The 22,047-nt window shown below is 42.0% G+C and overlaps 1 protein-coding gene across 7 annotated transcripts in view; it reads left to right on the forward strand.

Moving 5' to 3' along the window:
• Positions 1–963: 963 nt before the first annotated feature.
• The window catches only part of SENP5 (SUMO specific peptidase 5), a 57,594-nt gene continuing 36,510 nt past the window's right edge, over positions 964–22,047 (forward strand). The window contains exons 1-3 of one of the 7 annotated variants that reach the window (XM_070406488.1): positions 2,339–2,771; positions 17,311–17,605; positions 18,704–18,848. In XM_070406488.1, the coding sequence (XP_070262589.1) occupies positions 2,731–2,771; positions 17,311–17,605; positions 18,704–18,848 (481 nt within the window). In that variant the 5' untranslated portion in view covers positions 2,339–2,730. The other 6 variants (XM_070406483.1, XM_070406484.1, XM_070406486.1 and 3 more) reach the window with 6 other exon arrangements.

Below are 22,047 nucleotides of genomic sequence, written 5' to 3' on the forward strand. Positions count from 1 at the left end.
TAGCCACCATCTTGGCTGGCAGTAAATTTGCATATCACCCTGATTAGCCAATGGGAAGGGTAGCGGAGGTATGGCTAATTTTCATGTTTGTCTATTATTAGATAGGATAGCGATGTATAGATATATACCTATATGTAGATATGTAGATATTGACTTCAGACAGGGAGATAACACATCAATGAGAATCATTCATCGGCTGCCTCCTGCACGCCCCCTACAGGGGATCAAGTGGGAAACCCAGGCTTGTGCCCCGACGGGAATGAACGGCGACCTGGTTCATAAGCCAACACTCAACCACTGAGCCACACCAACCGCCCCGCTACCTCTTACTTCCTAGATTAATTTTCTCTTATAATTCGGAAAAAAAAATGTTCAGTGAATAGTGCTGCTACCTATCAGGCTGATGTCACTTTCCTCTCTCGTCTGAAATAGCAGGAGATTTACTGCACAGACTTAGCACTTGTAGCTCAGTCGCTATTTGGTGCGGGGGCGACTACAGTGCATGCGTCCGGGCTCTGTCCGCCAGTGACATTGTTCTCAGGTGAGGAGAGGCCTCGCCATGGGAGAACCAGAAGAAAAGCCTGGGAGCAGGAATGCCTTGAACTTAGCAAAAGGGATTGGCGGAGGGAGGGGCCATAGGGTAGTGGCGGTTGGCCCTAGCCCTTCTAAGGTAAACATTTCAGAGGGGGCTGAACTGAAGTCTCAACCCCGGTTTGTTGAGCCGCTGCAATTTCGGGGTCTCAGTTTCCACAAGCCCTCCCGCACGCGGAAGGTGGCGCCGGCCGAGGCGTGCCGGGCCGGGCCGTGGGAGCGCAAGTCCAGGCAGGCCCTGCGCCGCGCAGCCGCCGAACGTCCCGGGGGCGGGGCGCGCACGCCGCCGGAAGCGCAGGGAGGCGGAGCCACGCCCCCACCGCACGCTGCGCAGGCGGCGCTGAGGCGGAAGGGCAAGGAAGGAGGTGACGATGAAAGCGAGCGCCGGCAGCAGCCGCGGTTCCGAGGGAAGCTCAGCGGTCGTGGGCGCCGGGAGCAGGCCGGACACCTCGCTGACGGGCCGTCCCTAGAGCTGGCGAGGGCGGGGCCGCAGAGCGAGCTGCCGCAGTGTCTGGGCCCGCGGCGGGCCAGGTGAGGACTGCGGGGGACGGAGGTAAGCGGGAGCCGGGGTGTCAATTCGGCCGAATGACAGCCCCCTGGCCCTTCCCGCACCCGTGCGCGCCAGCTCAGCGCCCCGGCTTGGAGGCCTCAAGCGCTGCCCTCCTCCCACGTCCGCCACGGAGGCAGCGGATCCCCTGGGGCCGCTGCTGTACCTTTCTCGGGGCGGGAGGGAGCTCGGCCCTAGGGACCGCTGCCCTCCTGTTTCTTTCCAGTTCGAGCTGTTCGACGCAGAAGCAGAAAAAACTAGCGCCCCCGGCAGCTCCTCATGAAGGTAGGGAAAGCGCTGAGAGAAGGAATTGCTGTTAGGGGGCCTCCAGCCCCTGCCGTCTTCAAAGTCAAGGGTTTTTATTTATTCGGACAGTTCTGCTTCTTTCCTGCCCTGCCCCCCCCCCCCCCCCCCCCCAACACACACACACACACACTCCTGGGACCCTGTGCTAGGGGACGTGCACGGCACACTTGCATATTAGGGCGGTGGGAACGTGGTTTCCTGTTCTGCCTGTAAGGGCAGCAGCCACCACAGTTCCGCTGTCTGGCCACGCTGCTGGGAGCGGAGGGATGCGGAAGAGGGTGTGAGAAGCGCCTGCCGTTTGGTCGCGGTTTTCATCTCGTGCTAGGCACTTGGACATTTTTGACTGCATGTGAAGTGGAGCTTTCTTATAGGACCTGTGTAAATTCGTGGTGAGAATTAAACGGAATGAAGCAAGTGGAACGTTAAATGGATAAGGAAATCTTTGGGGGTGGGGGGTGTCTAGTTACACGCGGTTTAAGAATATCCGGGACATAGATGTGGGTTCCTAATGATGCCTTTTGTCCAGAATAACTGAGCTTAGTCGGGAGAGGGGTGCCAGAGGAGATGCTAGGATCTTGTGTGGTTAGAGCCTGCTTTGGGCTGGCCAGCATTTAGGAAGACGTCAGAGTCTCCTGGTCTCCCAGATGCCTCGTGCTTATTCGTGAAACATTATTAGTGTATGAAGAATGACCCAACCCACTTTCGCCCCTTACTCAGAATAACTTTGCCCCCCCCCCCCCCCCCCCCGCCCCGGCTCTTTCTAGGAGGAAACTGGAAGGGGTTTCATTTAGGAGGAATTCTTTGCACGTGTTTCAGAGGACCCCCTCACTCTGCCTCTAAAACATTTCATGTTAATTGAAAATGTGCAGGTAATAAATACAGGAATTTGAATCCTTTGAGTGCCTGGGCATTACAATTCTAAGTCACTCTGAGGAGGTGCCTTTCTCTGTATTGGAGAGAAGAACATTCACTGCTGTGAGATTTAATAGACCCGAAGTTAGAGAAGTATTTGGGGAGGAGGGACGGGAGATCCAGTCAGTGGCTTGAGTGAGTAGTCCCAGTTCTTATAATTGTTTGCCCAGACAAATTAAGAATGCTTTCTTTCCCTGGTGGGATGTGATGATGGCGGCGGTGCAGTGTGTAATCAAGTGCTATCTTCAGTGCTTTTGACAGCATTGTCAATTTGGAACTTTAAGACATGGATAAGAAGTGGACATTGAGGGTCATCCATCCAGTGGTTCCAAAACCTGGACATCAGATAGTCGAGAATTCAAACCAAACCCCACATGCCTGGACACTACTTCAGTGGATCTGAAGAGGAACCTGGGTATTTGTAGTTTTTAAAAAGCTTCTCAAGTGACTCAAGGTTTGAAAACACAGATGTAGATCAGGTTTCACACTTTAGTTTATAAACAGACTCAAAGATGAGTGTCATGCCCAAATAATTCGTTGTCTTCTTAATATCTTTCTCTTTCTCTTCCTTTCCTTAAGGATCTCACTTGAATCAATAGTACTGTTTCAGGTTTTGTAGTGCCTTGAGCCCAGAACTTACAAATAAGTTATTTAAGTCAGTATGTGTAAATTAGTTTTTATAGATTTCTTTTTTTAAAAAATATATTTTATTGATTTTTTACAGAGAGGAAGGGAGAAGGATAGAGAGTTAGAAAGATGAGAGAGAAACATCGATCAGCTGCCTCCTGCACACCCCCCACTGGGGATGTGCCTGCAACCAAGGTACATGTCCTTGACTGGAATCGAACCTGGGACCTTTCAGTCCCCAGGCCAACGGTCTATCCACTGAGCCAAACCGGTTAGGGCTAGTTTTTATAGCTTTCTATGCAGTTAGATTCCTTAATACTCTTTGATGAAAGTAGATTTTACAGTAAAATTTCTTACTAAATGTTTAGGTTTGTTTGTTGGAAGAATATGAAGATTATATCACTTTATAAATCAATTTTTTTATCTTTTTTAATCCTCATTTGAGGATATGTTTTATTGATTTTTAGAGAGAGAGTAAAGGGGAGATAGAGATGAATATATCTATATATATATATATATATATATATATATATATATCCTATCTAATAAAAGAGAAACATGGTAATTAGCCATACGGCCCCTACCCTTCCCATTGGCTAATCAGTGAGATATGCAAATTAACTGCCAACTAAGATGGCAGCCAGGCAGCTGACGGGAACAGGGAGGCTTGCTTGTTTCAGTGACAGAGGAAGCCAGGTTCCCCGCCTGCCTTGCCGGCCTCTCAGCTGCACTCTAAGCAACATTGTAACAAATATAGAAGCTAAACAAAACCCCAGGCTTCAGCCAGCAGGACCGCAACATTGTTTCAAATACAGAAGGTAAACAGAGGCCAGAATCCTGCTTTCAGCAGCGGAGGTCTCATAGCTGGATCCGAGCCTCAGAGCTAAAGCTGGCCCAGAATAAAAAAAGGAAAAAAGGACAGGTTGGGAGCTTCAATCACCCGCCAGCCTGAAAACGGCCCTCAGCCCCTCACCCAGGCTGGCCAGGCACCCCAGTGGGGACCCCCACCCTAAAGGGGGTGTGACCAGATGCAAACAGCCATCATCCCCTCACCCAGGCTGGCCAGGCACCCAAGCGGGACCCCCACCCTGATCCAGGACACCCTTTAGGGCAAACCAGCCGGCCCCCACCCATGCATCAGGCTTCTATCCTATATAGTAAAAGGGTAATATGCCTCCCAGCACCGGGATCAGCGGAGCAGCGAGGCCTCCCAGCACCGGCACCAGGATCAGCATGACGGGGCAGTGACCAAACCCCCTGATCGCCCTGTGACTCTATGTGTGACAGGGGGCGGGGCCACAACCTCCCTATCCGCCCTGCTCTGTTTGTGACAGGGGGGAGCTCCCCAACCCCCTGATCGCCCTGTGGCTCTGTGTGTGACAGGGTGCTGCGCCCCAACCCCCTGATCGGCCCTGCTCTGTGTGTGATGGGGGAGCTCCGCAACCCCCTGATCGCCCTGCGGCTCTGTGTGATAGGGGGTGGGGCCACAACCTCCCTATTCGCCCTGCTCTGTTCGTGACGGGAGGGAGCTCCTCAACCCCCTGATCAGCCCTGCTCTGTGCGTGATAGGGGGGAGCTCCCCAATCCCCTCATGAGCCCTGCTCTGTGCATGACAGGGGGGAGCTCCCCAACTACCTGATGGGCCCTGCTCTGTGCGTGACGGGGGGGAGCTCCTCAACCCCCTGATCGGCCCTGCTCTGTGCGTGATAGGGGGCAGCGCCCCAACCCCCTGATGGGCCCTGCTCTGTGCATGACGGGGGTGGCGCCGCAACCTCCCTATTGACCCTTCCTTGAGTGTGACAGGGCGGTGCCCCAACCCCCCAATCGGCCCTACCCTGAGCGTGACTAGGGGTGGCATCGCAACCTTCCGATCTGCCCTGCTCTGTGCATGACAGGGAGCAGCGCCCCAACTCCCCAATCGGCCCTGCTCTGAGCCCAAACAGGGGCTGCACCTAGGGATTGGGCCTGCCCTCTGCCACCCAGGAGCAGGCCTAAGCCAGCAGGTCATTATCTCCCGAGGGGTCCCAGACTGCGAGAGGGCACGGGCCGGGCTGAGAGACCTCCTCTCCCCCCCAAGTGCACAAATTTTTGTGCACCGGGCCTCTAGTGCATATATATATATATATATATATATATATATATATATATATACACACACACACACACACTCATACATATATATGATATACTAGTATATAAGGATATATATATATATACACACACACACACACACACACACACACACACATACATACAGAGAGAGAGAGAGAGAGAGAAACATCAATCAGTTGTCTCCAGTATGTACTCTGACCAGGGACCAAACCATCTGGTGCACTGGATGATGCTCCATAAATCAAATTTTTAATAGGTTTTTATGCCAACCTTCATAAACCATTGGGAAAATTCCAATTTATGAATATTTTTCTTTTGTATTGGCTTATCGATCATAAACCCAGTGCACTATATGCAGACTCCCCCCCACCCCCCCCAATCTGGTATGCATGACCACTTAACTTTGTGTCACTAGTCAGCTTCCTAAGAGGAACTCAGTTTGAGAATTGAGCTCTATATTGCCTTGTAAACACCTGATTTAACTAAAGGCTTTCACTATTTGCTTTAAGCTTCTTCTTGAATTTTTAGTCACTTTCTTTTCTTGGTTAAATTGTACTGTGCTACGGATTTTAAAATTTTGATAGATGTCAATGTCAAAGCATCAGCTGATGAGGTGGTAACAGTGCCTCGTGTATTTTTCTTATCCGTTATAGTGAAAAGCTTATGGCTTTTTTGGAGGGGAGGGGAATGGTTAATATTTAAAGAATTATTAAGGTAATAGGCTATCAGGGAAATATATTCACCCTCAAATTATTCTTTGATAGCCTTCTCATTGCTCCAGTAATTCCTATTCTGTGTTAGTAGTGAAATCAGAAATGAACACTATATCACAAATCCTGTAAAGCAGAGGTGGGGAACATCCGGCCTGCAGGCCAAATACGGCCCACAAAATCATTTGGTCTGGCCCTGTGAAGGCATTAGGGGTGAGTTAATTAAATGTTTGACCAAAGATAGCAGGGTAATTTTTTAAGTTGATAATTTTGTATGTCTCTCAAATGATGTTATAAATATCCAAATAGCCCTTGGCAGAAAAAAGGTTCCTCACCCCTGCTCTAAAGGAAGATGCTGAATTATTTTCTTTCTAAAAATGACCCCGTTTATAGCACATTAACTTCCTATAGCCAGATGACAAAGGGCATTCTAAATTCACTGATTAAAAAAGCCATGTTAGTCCAGCCAGTGTACTCAGTGGTTGAGCATCAAACCAAGAGGTCACCGTTTTGATTCCCAGTCAGGGCACATGCCTGCATTTTGGGCTTGATCCCAGTTGGGAGCATTCAGGAAGCAGCTGATGTTTCTATCTCATCCATGGTTCTATCTCTCTATTCCCATCCCTTCTCTCTAAAAATCAATAAAAACGTATTTTTTAAAAAGCCATGTTAACAGGTAGTCTATGAATTCATAACCTAGAGAAACATATGGTATGTGACTCATGAAAAACCAAGCTGCTGAGTCTCTAAATTTTTTATTTTTGTGAGTTTGAAGTATTGTAATTTTGAAGTTTTAAAAATTGTTGAATTTCAGCTTCTGATACAGCAAACTTTTTAAGTAGAGGTATTTAGAAATGATAAATATGAACCCAGGGTCACAATTTTAATTTAAACTGATATTAAAGTGGGGGAGGGGTGAGTGGAGGTGGAATAGGACAGAGGGGATAAATGGTGATGGGGAGTATGTTTTTAAAAAAAGAATTTAAAAGACCTTATATTACAGAGTTAACATAGAAACAAAAGCAGGGTTAATATAACAACTTGAAGATTCAGTGAAAAGTGGAATTTAGAAGTCCGCTTTTCACTGGTCCTTGCAGTAGTCTTCTGTGTCTGTAAGGACTTGAGACCGAAATTGGATACTTAATCCACTTTATATCTGGTGGCTGACTGTGAAGAAAGTATCATCCGTAAGTACCATAAATGTACAAGTCTCCAATTCTCAGTCTTGATCTTTTTTAAGATTTATTCATGCCCTCTGATGCCAATGGGAAGTATTTGTTTTGTTTTTAATCTTGTTTCCTACTGCAAACCATTCTGTCTCAGTTTTCTGAGGTGGGTAACCCCACTACTGTTTATTTACTACACAACAGCTATTCTCATTACTGTCTTGTTACCTCTAAAGGAAAGAACTTCTTCATAGTAATGCTTCAGTTAACCTGTCCAGTAGCTGCCCTTAAAATTTCTACCTAGCCCTAGCTGGTTTGGCTCAGTGGATAAGAGCGTCAGCCTCCGAACTGAAGGGTCCCAGGTTCGATTCTGGCCAAGGTCACATGCCTAGGTTTCGAGCTCGATCCCCAGTAGCGGGCGTGCAGGAGGCCGCCGATCAGTGATTCTCTCTCATCATTGATGTTTCTATCTCTGTATCTCTCTCCTTTCCTCTCTAAAAATCAATAAAAATATATTTTTTAAAAAGTTAAAAAAATTTCTACCCAAATATTGGGCTCCTTAAAGATTATTCAGAATTTGGGCTGTCTTAGGGTCAGTGAGTACCTAATAAGAGTTGAAAGCTTACTTCTGTTTTCCTTGTGTGTGTGTGTGTGTGTGTGTGTGTTATCTTCCAAGGAATGTTATTTGGTGAACATGAACACATAAAACATGGCTAAGAATACAGGTGTAGAAATGTAAAGGGACCTCATGTGGAGGTTGCTGTTAATTTTAATTACATGTGCTCTGAGTACAAGCTTTGGATTTGTCAGTCTTAGGGTGCACTTGCTGGAGTCTTTATTAGAGAAGCTTAAATAGCAGTATTGTTGTCTTATTTCTTGAGCTAGTTAGATTTCCCAAAGAAGAGTCTTCAGATCTCCTGCTTAGAGCTTATAAACTGGGCTCCCAGCAGTCTGGTAGCTAAATTGGGGATAAGGGCAGAAGCCTTAGCCCTCACTTAGGTTCATTGAAACTCAACTATTTTTAATATGATACCCTCATTCTCAACTGTACTAGATGTTTCCCAGTCCAGGAATCTTTTGTTTTACCCTTTAGAGCTGCATTGTCTAATAGCCGCAAGCCACATGTAGCAACTTAAATAATTGAAATTAAATAAAATTAAAGATTTAGTTCCTCGGTGGCACTGACTAGACACATTTTCAGTGGTTAACTATGTGTTAGAGGCTACCATATTAGACAAGGCAGTTGTAGGATAGTTTTGTCAGTGCAGAGTTTTATTGCACAGTGCTGTTCTAGCCTAGAAAATAATGCTCCAAGCTTCTGCAAAGATGGTGAAGGGGCAGTAGGCTGGTTTTGAGGAAAGAAGGGGGGTATCTAAGTGATTTGACCAATCCTGTTATTTTTAGCACCATATTTACCAACCCCCTCTTACAGAACATGCTGCTGCCAATTCCTGATCTGTTTTGAGGCACTGTTGTATATACTAGTAAATTGGATTGTCTTCCTCATTGCAAGCTTGATATTTAACTGTCTTAGATCTTTAAATCAACAGTCCAACTTCCAAAAGGTTCTGTTGTCCTCTCTTCCATTTTGTGTGCATATGCTTTAAAAAAGACACAAATAAATAAAACAAGCCCTTAAGATCTGTGCATTTCACTATATGTAAATTATATCTTTTAATAAGTAGTTTAAGAAAATTTTACTGATTTTAGAGAGATAGAGGAAGGGAGCGAGCGAGAGAGAGAAACATCAATTTGTTGTTCCACTTATTCATGCATTCATTGGTTGCTGCTTCTAAGTACCCTGACAGGAAATCTAATCCACAACCTTGATGTATCGGACGACACTCTAACCAACTGAGCTACCCAGCCATGGCTAAGAAGTTCTTTATTTCATATTGATGGGGTTTTAGAAGGAAGTGAAAGTAAAATGCATCTGTCTTGTCTGTTAAGTCTGCCATCTTTATCCGTAGTAAAGTACTTCATCAACATTTAAACATGTACACCTCTCTCCTTTAAAAATAATATAGCTTGATCTAATTTGAAACTGAACTGTCCTGAACTGGTAGTTTGTGAGGTGCTTGACAGATAAAGAATATTACTTTTCCCCTTTGCTTTGGAATATCTTATAACATCCCCGTGAATTCACTGCAGAATCTCAGGGTGCCTTGGCACACAGTTTAAGAACTATGGATGTAAACTGTAATAATTTGGTGTATATTCTTTTAGACATTTGTCCCCTATAAATACTCAAATATACTTACATTTTTTTCTTTCACCACAGTGGGCTCATAACAACTTGGGGGGGGGGGGTTGGTTTATTTTCATTCAAAAATATGTTGTAAAGATAGTGGAATGATAATACACATTTAATTCCACTTCAGCCTGAAAAGTCCATTAAAACGGTAGAGAAGTATGTGGGGTTTTTTAGAACCCAAATGACAAAGAGCGAGAGCAGTGAGAATAACAAAATTCTGGAAGCTGGAAAGCAGAATAGGTTAGTGATAACTGATTAGCAGACTTGAGAAAGCCAACGTATAGTCATATTTTTGTTTTAGAGCCTTTTAAAATTTTCAAGATTAGTGGTGGTATGTACTGTAAAGGTGAAGGTGGGGCAAAACATAGAAGCAATTGTGTGAAAGTCTGTTTAAGAAAAATACTTCCAGATGTGACCTTTTTGTCCCATACATGGTAAGTAGAGATTTAGTATCTGGATGGAGAGGGTAAAACAGTCTGGATTTGGTGGATACCATGCACAGCTGAGGGTGGGGTACCGGCAGAAACATCTAGCCTTCTTTCCCCACTTAATTTGCAGAGTCCTGCCCCTTTCCACCATTTCCCATTCACCAAAGGCAGCCTTTTTCAAGTCTGTGAGATATTTTTTGCTATAAACAGCAGATCTCTGAATTACCTTTTTTTAAATTACCTTTTTATAATGTTACTTTTGATTTCTTTTTAGGCTTTATAAAGGGTGTCCCAAAATTCACGCAAGATTTGAATTTTGCGTGAGCATTAGCAACAACAACAAAAAATAAAAGCCTAATTTTACTTGGTTTATTGAATCAGATTCTAATATCAGTTGCCCTTTGATTTCAATCCCTTCAATTTGATAAGCATTACCAAGTACCAATTATGGCCCAGGAGCAGGGACAATGAAGACCAATGAAGTCCACCGCTTTGCGTATGTGCCAGCAAAGCCTTGGAGGCCATTTACCTGATGTGCTATTCCATACATAACCCTATACAGTATACTTTATGAATCAATAAAAAATTCACAATTTTTAATTATAAACCTGTGTTTTCTATCAAAATTACTTCTTGTATGAATTTTGGGACACCCTTTTTATTGACTATGGAAAATAAAATAAATGAAGATTTAGTTTTCTTCTTCTCCTCACTTCTGTATACATGTACACTTTTTATTTATTCTCTCACCCATCCTCCCAGTATAGTGATACCATAATTTTGGCTAAAATCAGTTTCTCTCAATGTGGGCAGTGTTGTCATTTTGGATGAGACAGTTCTTCATTATCCTGTTCATTACATATTATTTAGCATTCCTGGACCCTGGGCATTAAATATCAACAACCTGAATTACCCACAACCATGAATTTCCCACACATTTCCAAATGTTGGATTGGTGTGTGGTATAGGGTATCTAGTTGAGAACCATTGAGTTAGATCAGTGTTTACATTATTACCATTATGTAAATGGTAGTCACAGCTAAACTGCATAGTTTACTATGATTTGCAATTACTATTTTTCCTTTCTTATACAACTTTTTGTTGACCCTGAAATTAATAATTGTCTTGTTTTGTTTGGTGTTATCTGAACTTATTACTAATTTATCTTCATGCTCTCTTCTAGCAGTCTATATCTCTATCTTTGCATTCAGACACTTTAAAAATACTGTCAGTTTTACATTTTTAAAGTCATCTCTTCCATTCTGTTCCCTTCCTTCTGGTTTGGTGGCTCTCTAGGCCTAAGGCACAATTGTCACTCTGTGATCTTGACCATTTTCTTTAGTATTCCTCTTGCCTGTCTCTTGTTTCAGATCTCATTTTCTGGTTCTCATGTTTTCTTTTTTGATTCACTGCCTCATTTTGTCAGTTATTCCTCTTGTGACTCCCTGAGAAAAAGGATGCAATCTCCGAAAACCTTTTTTCTATCCAAAATTTTGGTCAGTTGTTTGTCTAAAATTCTGTGCTCAAAATAATTTTCCCTCTGAACTTTGAAAACATTACTACATTTTCTTTTAGTTTTCAATGTTGCTATTAAGTCCATTGCCATTCTTATTCCTGATTTTTAAAATATATATTTATGTGTTATATATTTATATTTTATATATGTAGTATATGTGTATGTGTATATATCTATATCTCTATATATGTGTGTGTGTGTGTATATATATACATACATACCAGATATATACACACACACACACAAATATATACACTAGTGGCCTGCATGGGTTGGGTCCCTAGGCCTGGCCGGCGATGAGGGCCAATCTGCAGGGCGACCAACGGGGCGAACAGGGGGCTCCCGCCGGCACCTGCCTTGGCTGGCCTGGGGCCTGCGGGCTGGGGGCAGCTCCTGTGTTGAGCGTCTGTCCCCTGATGGTCAGTGTGCATCATAGCAACCGGTCATTCCAGCAGTCGTTCCACCCTTTGATCGATTTGCATATTAGGCTTTTATTATATAAGATTTTTATTTACCTGACCCCGTCCCCAAACTTGTAGAGGGTTGTTTATGACCCCAGTGTTCTGGGACTGATCTGTTTTCATTCATTGATAAGTTCTTTCCATGTGCAAAATCATGCCCTTTAATTCTGAGAATTTTATTGAGTTATGTATTTGACACCTCCTTTCTCCTGTACTTTCTTTTTTTTAAAAATATATATTTTATTGATTTTTTACAGAGAGGAAGGGAGAGAGATAGAGAGTTAGAAACATCGATGAGAGAGAAACATCGATCAGCTGCCTCCTGCACATCTCCTACTGGGGATGTGCCCGCAACCCAGGTACATGCCCTTGACCGGAATCGAACCTGGGACATTTCAGTCCGCAAGCCGACGCTCTATCCACTGAGCCAAACCGGTTTCGGCCTCCTGTACTTTCTTAGTTTATTTTCTGAAACTTTTATTTAGATATTTAATCTCCTGGCCTTATCCTTCAATTTTCTTATCTTCCTCCATTATTTTCAGTCTCTGTCATTTTGTGCTACTTTCTGGGAGAGTTCTTCAAAAATTTAAATGTTTAAGGGGGAAAAAATGTAACTTTTTACTTTGAAATAATTTAAATTTTACCAAAAAAAAATTATATACTCTTCACCCACCTTTCCCCAATGTTGTATTATGCAACATTATCAAAACTGGGAAATTAACATTAAGATAATACTGTTAGCTGATGTATAAGTCTTTTTTTTTTTTTTTTAATATATATTTTATTGATTTTTTACAGAGAGGAAGGGAGAGAGATAGAGAGTTAGAAACATCGATGAGGGAGAAACATCGATCAGCTGCCTCCTGCACATCTCCTACTGGGGATGTGCCCGCAACCAAGGTACATGCCCCTGACCGGAATTGAACCTGGGACCCTTCAGTCCGCAGGCCGACGCTCTATCCACTGAGCCAAACCGGTTTGGCTGATGTATAAGTCTTATTCAAATTTTGTCAATTGTCCCATCAATTTCCTTTTTCTGAGCTGGGACCCAATCCAGGATTTCATGTTGCATTAGTTGTCCTTTCTCCTTAGTTTTAAGTTTTTTAATCTGGTACAGTTCCTCAGTCTGTTTTTTTCTTTCATGATCTTGATTGACACATTTGAAGTGTATTGGCCAGATATCCTGTAGTGACCCTCAGTGTGGGTTTGTTGTTTCTCCTTATGATTAAATTCAAGTGATATATACATATATTTTTTTAATATGTTCTTATTGATTTTTGTAGAGAGAGAAATATCAATGAGGCACACATCAACATTGATCGGCTGCCTCCTGCACACCCCCTACTGGGAATTGAGCCTGATACCCCTGCAAGTGCCCTGACCTGGAATTGAACCATGACCTCCTGGTTCATAGGTTGATGCTCAACCATTGAGCCACTATGTCTGGGCAAGTTATATAATATACATATATTTTTTAATTTTTTTATTGATTAAGTTATTACATATGTGTCCTTATCCCCACATTACCCCTATCCCCTCCACTCATGCCCTCTCCCCCCTGTTCTCCGTGTCCATTGGTTAGACCTATATGCTTGCATATAAGTCCTTTGGTTGATCTCTCCCCCTTACCCTTACCCTCCCCTACCTTCCCTCCGAGGCCCGACAGTCCAATCGATGCCTTTCTGTCTCTGGATCTATCCTTTTTCATCAGTTTATGTTCATTATATTCCACAAATGAGTGAGATCATGTGGTATTTATCCTTCTGACTGGTTTATTTCACTTAGCATAATGCTCTCCAGTTCCATCCATGCTGTTGCAAATAGTAAGAATTCCTTCTTTTTTATAGCAGCATAGTATTCCATTGTGTAGATGTACCACAGTTTTTTAATCCACTCATCTACCGATGGGCACTTAGGCTGTTTCCAAATCTTAGCTATGATGAATTGTGCTGCTATGAACATAGGGGTGAATATATCCTTTCTGATTGGTGTTTCTAGTTTCTCGGGGTATATTCCTAGACGTGGGATCACTGGGTCAAATGGGAGTTCTATTTTTAGTTTTTTGAGGAAACTCCATACTGTTCTCTACAGTGGCTACACCAGTCTGCATTCCCACCAGCAGTGCACGAAGGTTTAATTTTTGACAAGAATACATACATAAGTGACATTGTGCCACATCAGGAGGCACATGATGTCCATATGTCTCAGTAGTAGTGATGTTAATTTATTGTTGCCTGATTAAGGCCAGGTTTTTCCATTGAAAGTCACAATTTTTCCCTTTGTAATTTTAACTTTCTTGTGGGAGATACTTTGAGACTATGTAAATAGCTTGTTTTTCATTGTACATTTTCCCTCTAATTTTAACTTCCATTGATGATTCTTGCTTGAGTCAGTTATTTCTGAGAGGAGTTACAAATGATAACTTTTCTATTTCCATCATTTCTATTTCCATCACTATATTTATTAATTTGAAATTAATAAGTAAGGAAGAGCTGTCCCTTTCCCCTATTTATTTAGTCAGTTATTTATATCACTGTAGACTGAGGATATTTATTTGTGGGTTACAATCCATAATTATCATTTTAAAAAAAATACACACACACACACACACACACATATACACATATATTAGAGGCCCGGGGCACGGATTTGTGCACTGGTGGGGTCCCTCAGCCTGGCCTGCGGGAATCGGGCTGAAACCAGCTCTCCAACATCCCCCGAGGGGTCCCAGATTGCCAGAGGGTGGTTCTCGGGTGACGCACCCCGGAATTGGCTTTCTTCTCTCTGGTTCCAGGTGCATCACCCGGGAACTGCAGCTGCCAAGTCACTGTAGCTCGGCAGCTCCTGCATTAAGTGTCTGTCCCCTGGTGGTCAGTGCACGTCATAGCTACTGGTTAGAGCGTCTGCCCCCTGGTGGTCATTGCACATCATAGCTACCAGTTGGTAAGTTGCTTAGACTTTTATATATATACTAGAGGCCTGGTGCACGAAATTCGTGCACTAGGGGGTGGGGGTCCCTCAGCCCAGCCTGCCCCCCTCACAATCTGGGAGCCCTCAGTGGATGGCCTACTGACAGCTTAGGCCCACTTCCTGTATGGCAGCAGAGGCTCGGAGCAGGTGCCCCGTGTGTGTGTGTGTGTGTGTGTGTGTGTCCACTGGGTGCCTGCCCCCAGCCACACCGCGGAGGCTTGGAGCAGGCATGCCTCTGTGTTGATCTCTCAGGCTCTTGGCTGTGCCTGCATGTTGTTCTCTCCCTTGAGCGGCAGCCAGGGCGGGCTGGAAGCTTGGCTTCCTCCATCGCCGGGGGCAACCCAAGCCTCCACCTCCATGGCCGTCGTCATCTTTGTTGGGTTAATTTGCATAGTCGCCCTGATTGGCTGGTAGGTGTAGCAGAGTGACACCAATTTGCATGTTTCTCTTTTATTAGTATAGCTATATAGATACTTATTGATTACAAAGAGAGAGGGAGAGGGAGAGATATAGAAACATCAATGATGAAAGAGAATCATTGATTGGCTGCCTCCTGCACGCACCACACTGGGGATCAAGCCTGCAACCTGGGCATGTGCCCCGACTGGGAATCAAACTGAGTTCATAGGTCAGTGCTCAACCACTGAGTCACACCAGCCAGGCCCCATTACTATCATTTTATATTCAGTTGCTCAGTGTGTGTTTTTTGGCCATTGTGAGTCTCTTAAAGTTGGCTCCTGTGTCCTTTTGACATATCTCATAAATTTTTGAGCACTTCTATACTTTCTGGCACTATAATAATAATCCAGATTTATCTTATACTTCCTCTGCCCCAGCTCTGGAATCAGCCATTTCTTTTAAGTGTAGAGTAATATTTAGAAACCAAGATCTGGGTGCTAGAGGTGCTCATTGCTACTGAGATGCTATTGCTTCTAGACTCTCTAAGTGGAGAGAGCTAGGAAATAAATATATGTGTGTGCACACTTTTAGATATTTGTGTGTGTGTGTGTGTATCACCATCAGTTCATACAAATACCTCTGGTTTCTGTCTGTCACTACGGATTCAAAGCTATCTCACTTTGTCTCTCTCATTACTTGTAACTCACCAACATGAAACCTAGCTTAGTTACCCACAACATATGTACTTACTTGATTAATTTTAGAATAATGACAAAGCAGTTTCACAATTTCATCCCTCTGTGAAAAACAAATTCAATAACTAAAGTATAGTATTTGTATAGTTCTTTTGTTTCTCATCTTACACAGTTAATGTTTTCCAAATTTGCTTTTGGCTAACTCCTTTCATTCTGGTTGTGTTGATTATTTGTAATACAGTTAGGTTCATTTATTATTGTTTGTATTTCAGTTTGGATTTACTGTACAGTAAACCCTCAATTTTGTGGACCTCAATTTAATGGACTCCCCAGAAAGTAAGACATTGGTTATCTGCCAAGGTAGGATTAGGGATCTTAAGGCTTGTTTTTTATTCAGACTTTGAACCAGTTCTTTATTTTTCCACTCCCCTCATACCCTGATAGGTATTATTGCTTTCAATTCTTAAGCCTTTCTGAGATCCTGTAGCTTGCCTTTTGGCTTCCACTACTGCTGGCTTAGTTTCTGCTCTTTTGGCCTGCTAAGTCTGTTAATACTCATTCATCTGCTTTCTTCTTTCAAAAATAGTATTGCTCTCATCTCCTTTTTCATTTTCTTTGTCCTTGAGTGTTTTTACTTTTTTAAAACCCGTGTTTGTCATCTTAATGGGATTTAGAGAGGGAACTGAGGTAAACATGTGTTTAGTCCCTGCATATTGGGAAATGATTCTTGAAACTTAGTTTATTGTGGGCAGGTATAGCAAACAGGGTCATGTTAGAGTATGCATGATTTTCTTCTCAACTTTCACTGTGGGGAATTCCTAGAATTCCTTGATCATATAGGATTTCATTTTGTCTGATAGTCTAGTTCAGCGGTTCTCAACCTGTGGGTCGCAACCCCTTTAGCTGTCGAACGACCCTTTCACAGGGGTCGCCTAAGACCATCCTGCATATCAAATATTTACATTATGATTCATAACAGTAGCAACATTACAGTTATGAAGTAGCAACGAAAATAATGTTATGGTTGGGTCACAACATGAGGAACTGTATTTAAAGGGCCAGAAGGTTGAGAACCACTGGTCTAGTTGAATTTTATGCGCTCTTTTTATTCAATTTTCTAATATATATTCCTGTGAATATATCTTTATGATCTATATTTATTTAAAGACTTTTTTACTGATTTTTAGAGAGAGGAAGGGAGAGGTAGAGAGAGAGAGCAAAACATTGATGTGAGAGCGGCACATCAATCAACTGCCTCCTGCATGCCCCCTACCTGGGATCAAGCTCACAACCTGGGCATGTGCCATGACCTGGAATCGAACCGGCAACCTTTCAGTGCACAGGATGACACCCAACCAAGCCACACTGGCCAGGGCTTGACCTAAATTTTTTTTATTGATTTTTTCAGAGAGAGGAAGGGAAAGACAGAATCATCAATTTGTTATTCTACATATTCATGCAGTCATTGGCTGACTTTGTATGTGTCCTGAATAGGGATCGAACCTGCAGCCTTGGTGTATCTGGACGATGCTCTAACCAACTGAGCTACCCGGGCAGGGCTCTTCATGACCTAAGTTTTAGGGTGGAAATGTAACTTTTCTTTTTCTCTTTTACAGCTACATCCAGATCTCATTATGCATCAGAAAGATGAAAAAACAGAGGAAAATTCTATGGAGAAAAGGAATCCACTTAGCCTTTTCTGAGAAATGGAATACTGGGTTTGGAGGTTTTAAGAAGTTCTACTTTCACCAGCACTTGTGCATTCTGAAAGCAAAGTTGGGAAGGCCAGTTACTTGGAGCAGGCAGTTGCGGCATTTCCCGTGCAGAGAGAAGGCCCTTCAAATCCAGCAAACTTGGATCCAGGATGAACCCCTTTTTGCTAAGAGAAAGTCGAATGTGGCTGCTGAAAATGTTAGTACTCTGTCCTCTAAAGTGAAAAGGAACAGCACTAAACACTTAGTTTCCTCCTCAAGGACCCTCCTGAAACTCCAAGCAGAGAATTTGCTGTCAGCAAAGAACTCTGACCATGAGTACCACGGAGAGAAAAATCTCTTGCAGGCAGTTGCTGACTTACCAGCAAATAGTGTTTTAGATCAGGCTATTGGTCACAGACCTAGGACGGAGCTGCAAGGTTCTGACTTTCCCATGAAGTTCAATGGGGAGAGCCAAAGTTCAGGTGAGAGTGGCACAGTTGTGGTCACCTTGAGCAACCATAAGAGAAAGCGCTTTTGTTATGGCTGCTACCGAGGGCTGGAGCACCACAGGAATAGGGGACCTCTGACTCCAAAAAAGTTCCAACTTAACCAACATAGAAGAATAAAAGTATCTCCTCTTATGATGTATGAGAAATTATCCATGATTAGATTTCGGTACAGGATTCTCAGATCCCAGCACTTCAGAACAAAAAGCAAAGTTTGCAAGCTAAAAAAAGCCCAGCAAAGCTGGGTGCAGGTCACTGGGGACCATCAAGAGACCCTTAGGGAGAACGGTGAGGGTGGCAGTTGTAGCCCATTCCCTTCCCCAGAACTTAAAGACCCTTCTTGTCGGCATCAACCACACTTCCCAGGTATGGACAGCAGTACTGTGATGAAGGGAAAGAACTCTCATGTGCCTGATGGCTGCACTAAAGGAAGCCCTTTCTTGGGCAAGGAGCTTAGTTTAGCTGAAGCATTCCCTGACCAACAGAATGGCAGTGCCACATGCACCTGGGACCAGTCACCCTCTTCCCCTCCTAAGTGGGAGTTTCCAGAGCTAATTCATGACATCCCCTTACCAGACCATCATTCTAGTAATGTGTTTATCTCAGAAACCGAAAGAGAAAATATGACTCTTGGTCAGGAAAATCGGACAAGTACTGTCAATGATGACACAGTAAAATTGTCAGTGTCTGGGGCAGATCAATCTGTAAGTAATGTAGATGGGTCTATGTCCGAAGAGACTGTTCAGAAAGTGAGCTCATACCAGATGGATGAGGATGGATCTCTCAAACAGAATATTCTTTGTTCTAAGTTGCTGGACCACCCTTACTGTAAAAGTCCGCTGGAGGCTCCTCTGATGTGCAGTGGAGTCACACTAGAAAATCAAGTGGGAGATGGGAAGAACAGTCAAAAAGCATCTCCAGTCGATGATGAACAGCTGTCAATCTGCCTTTCTGGTATGCACTCTTCCTTTATTCTCCCTCAACCTCCAGTCCACACTTGCTGTCCATTATCCTTTCTGGGATGGTGTTTTTCCCTTCCACACATGGATTTCCCTTTAAACAATTAGACATTCTTCTCGACATTCGTTTTTTATATTGTTTTATTATATAGATGTCCCATAGTTTATTTAATTCTTGATTGATGGACACTTGTGGTGCTTACAGTTGTTTTCTTCTATCAACAATGGTGCAGTGAAACTACTTCTTTATAATTATGCAAGAGTTTCTGTAAGTGAAATTCCTAGTAGTAGAATTGATGCTGGAAGAATATATTTAAAATTTTAAGAGAATTGTTAAATTAGCGTTCAAAAAGCTGAACCAGTTTACCCTTGTTAAACTTTGTCAGTCTTACAGATCATGAGAGTTTTCACTTTAATGTTCAGTTTTTATTTTTTTTTATCAAACATTTTTTAATACTATTGAATTTCTTGGGATGACATTGGTTAATAAAATTATATAGGCTTCAGGGGTACAATTCTGTAATACCCCTGGGGTACGTCATCAGGGGTATATCATCTGTATATTGTATTGTGTGTTTACCACCCCAAGTCATAATTTGCATTTTTTAGTTTAAAGTTTGAACATTTTTGTCTATATTTGTTGGCCATTTTTTGTTTGTATATAACTTTTCTTTGCCTGTTTTTCTATTGGGTTATTTATATTTTATTTATTTAATTATAAGAAGCTCTTATGTACCAGGCAGTGTGATAGTTCTAAGAATGTAGCATTAAATATTCTGTGAGGGTAGGATACACTGATTCTTACCTTCATAGACCTTATCATCATTCTAGTTTTAAAGATGTTAAATTTTAATTATAAATATTATAAGAGTTTAAGTTTTTCTCTCCCAAAAGATGAAAGCCTCAACTTTGTATATGATATTTTTGCTTAACAGAAATTTTCAGTTCTTTCATAGTAAAATATATCTGTCTTTATGGCCTCAAGTTACTGTGTCATGTTTTAAAGCCTAATTGTTAAAATCTACCCCACAAAATCAGTTGGCATAAACATTTTTGGAAGACACTATGGTAGTATCAATTTTTGACCCATTCCCCTTATTGCAATTTATCCAAGATCTAAAAGAGTACAAATATATTTGTACGGGGACATTACTTAAGACAACAAATGTTTCTATGGAAGTAAAAGTTATGGCACATCCAAGCAATAGTATACTATGAAGCTGTTAAGGAATAAATTTTATCTGTATTTTGATACTGAAAGTTGTATATAAAGTGAAAAAGCAAGTTGTAAAATGATGCCATTTTGTTAAATGATACATATGCACATATGTAGGATAAGCATATGTATTTATGTGTCCACATATGTATAAGATATATCTTGACAGATATATCAAATTTTTATAAATGGCTTTTCTGCGGAGTTAGGAGAGTTACTTCTTGGTGGTCTGAACACTTTGTTTGCCCAACAATTAAATCTGCATAAAAAGTTCCCAGACACACATGCAAAAAACCTCTTCAAAGTACAGAGTCCTAGCAAATCTTTAAAAAACCTATTTCTGTCATTTATACTGTCTAGAAGAAAGACAAATTTCCCTACCATGAGGTTAGCAGAACCATGATACACAAATCTAAATAGTTAATATTTACCCACAAATACCAAATTAATTTATACATATAGATGTGCACTTCCAAAAACAATAGATACATTGAATATGGCATATAGTAAAACTGTAGCATGATGTGAGGAAGTAGGAACTTTTATAGAATTTACATTTATTCACATTAGTGATCTGTATTGTAATGCATGAAAAGTATGTTAAAAACACATGTATCTCTCCATACCCAAAACTAGGAAGAGAGTTTGGTAAATCAGAAACTGAGAAACTCCCAAAAGGCAGAAAGTGGAGGGAAGGCCCAGAGCATAGCCCAGCAGCAGAAGGAAGATTAGTGTAGGAAAATGATGCAATATCAAGTGAGTCCCATTTCTGGAAGATGGAGTTAGAGAGGAAAGCGGAGGCCTATGATAAAAGACTGAGTAGGGGAATCTCAACAAAAGTATCTCTCCCTGCCTGTGCCACATAGCAGCAAGGAGGATATCTGCTATCAAGCTGAAATCCTCGCCCCCTTGACATACAGCATTGATATTCTAACCAGAGTTTGATGGAGAGAGAGGACATTTCCCATCCCCCCTGCTCCAATACTGTAACACTTGGCAAGAATGAGGAACAGTCATTTCCAGAAGAACAGTTTTTGGAGTTCTTATCATCTGCACCACATTGAAAATAGTTCAAGGCAGAGCAACATCTACTGCCCATCATAGCCCTCCCTCCACCCTTCAAGTTACCCAAGTAGACATGAGCCCAGAATCTATCACCAAACATCCGAAGAAAGCCAACACAATGAAAGATAGATTTAACAAATAAAAGAACTAAACCTGAGTAATCAGGATTAATAGAGCCATTAGAATAAGACTCAATATAGGATAGTCAGTATAGTAGATGCTCCCTTCACTGACTTCTATAGCATTAGCCAATTAAATCCCATGGTATGCTGAATGCTGCCTCTTTTCTAATATAACTGTACATTATGCTCATTACAGTGGGCTTACATATTTATCAACAGCTGTACTTCAATATACTTACTGCTTCATAATTTTATTCATTAGTTTAAATGAAATACGAGTGTAAAGAGAAAGTTACTCTCTTCAAAACCAAGTTAGATGCTTTGCAATGACAGCTGTGAGTTGCTGAAAAAAATTAATACTGAGTTTTGCTTGTACAAGATAACTTTTTAAAAGTATGTTTTTGTTGATTTTTTTAGAAAGGGGGATAAAGATGGAAACATCAATGAGATAGAAACCATGTATACCTTAAAAGACTTGAGGGAAGATATGAAAATCTAGGGTTCTGTATTAGTTATCTACTGTTTTGGAAGGAAAGAAATAGATTCCTATGTCACAACATTCTAGAATAGATGGATTAAAAATTTAATTAGGAACAAGTAAATACATAAAAAACTTGTACACAATGTTCATAGCATCATTATTCATAATAGTCAAGAAGTGGAAACAACCTAAATGTTTATTAACTGATGAATGGATAAATAGAATTTGGTATATCTACACAGTGGATTATTGTGTCATAAATAGAAATGGAATACTGATATACAGTATGCTTCAGTGCGGATGAACCTTG

The sequence above is a fragment of the Myotis yumanensis genome, unplaced genomic scaffold, assembly GCF_028538775.1.
Source record: "Myotis yumanensis isolate MYYU_CA2020_CCGP unplaced genomic scaffold, mMyoYum1.0.hap1 SCAF_2, whole genome shotgun sequence".
NCBI classification, from domain to species: Eukaryota; Metazoa; Chordata; class Mammalia; order Chiroptera; family Vespertilionidae; genus Myotis; species Myotis yumanensis.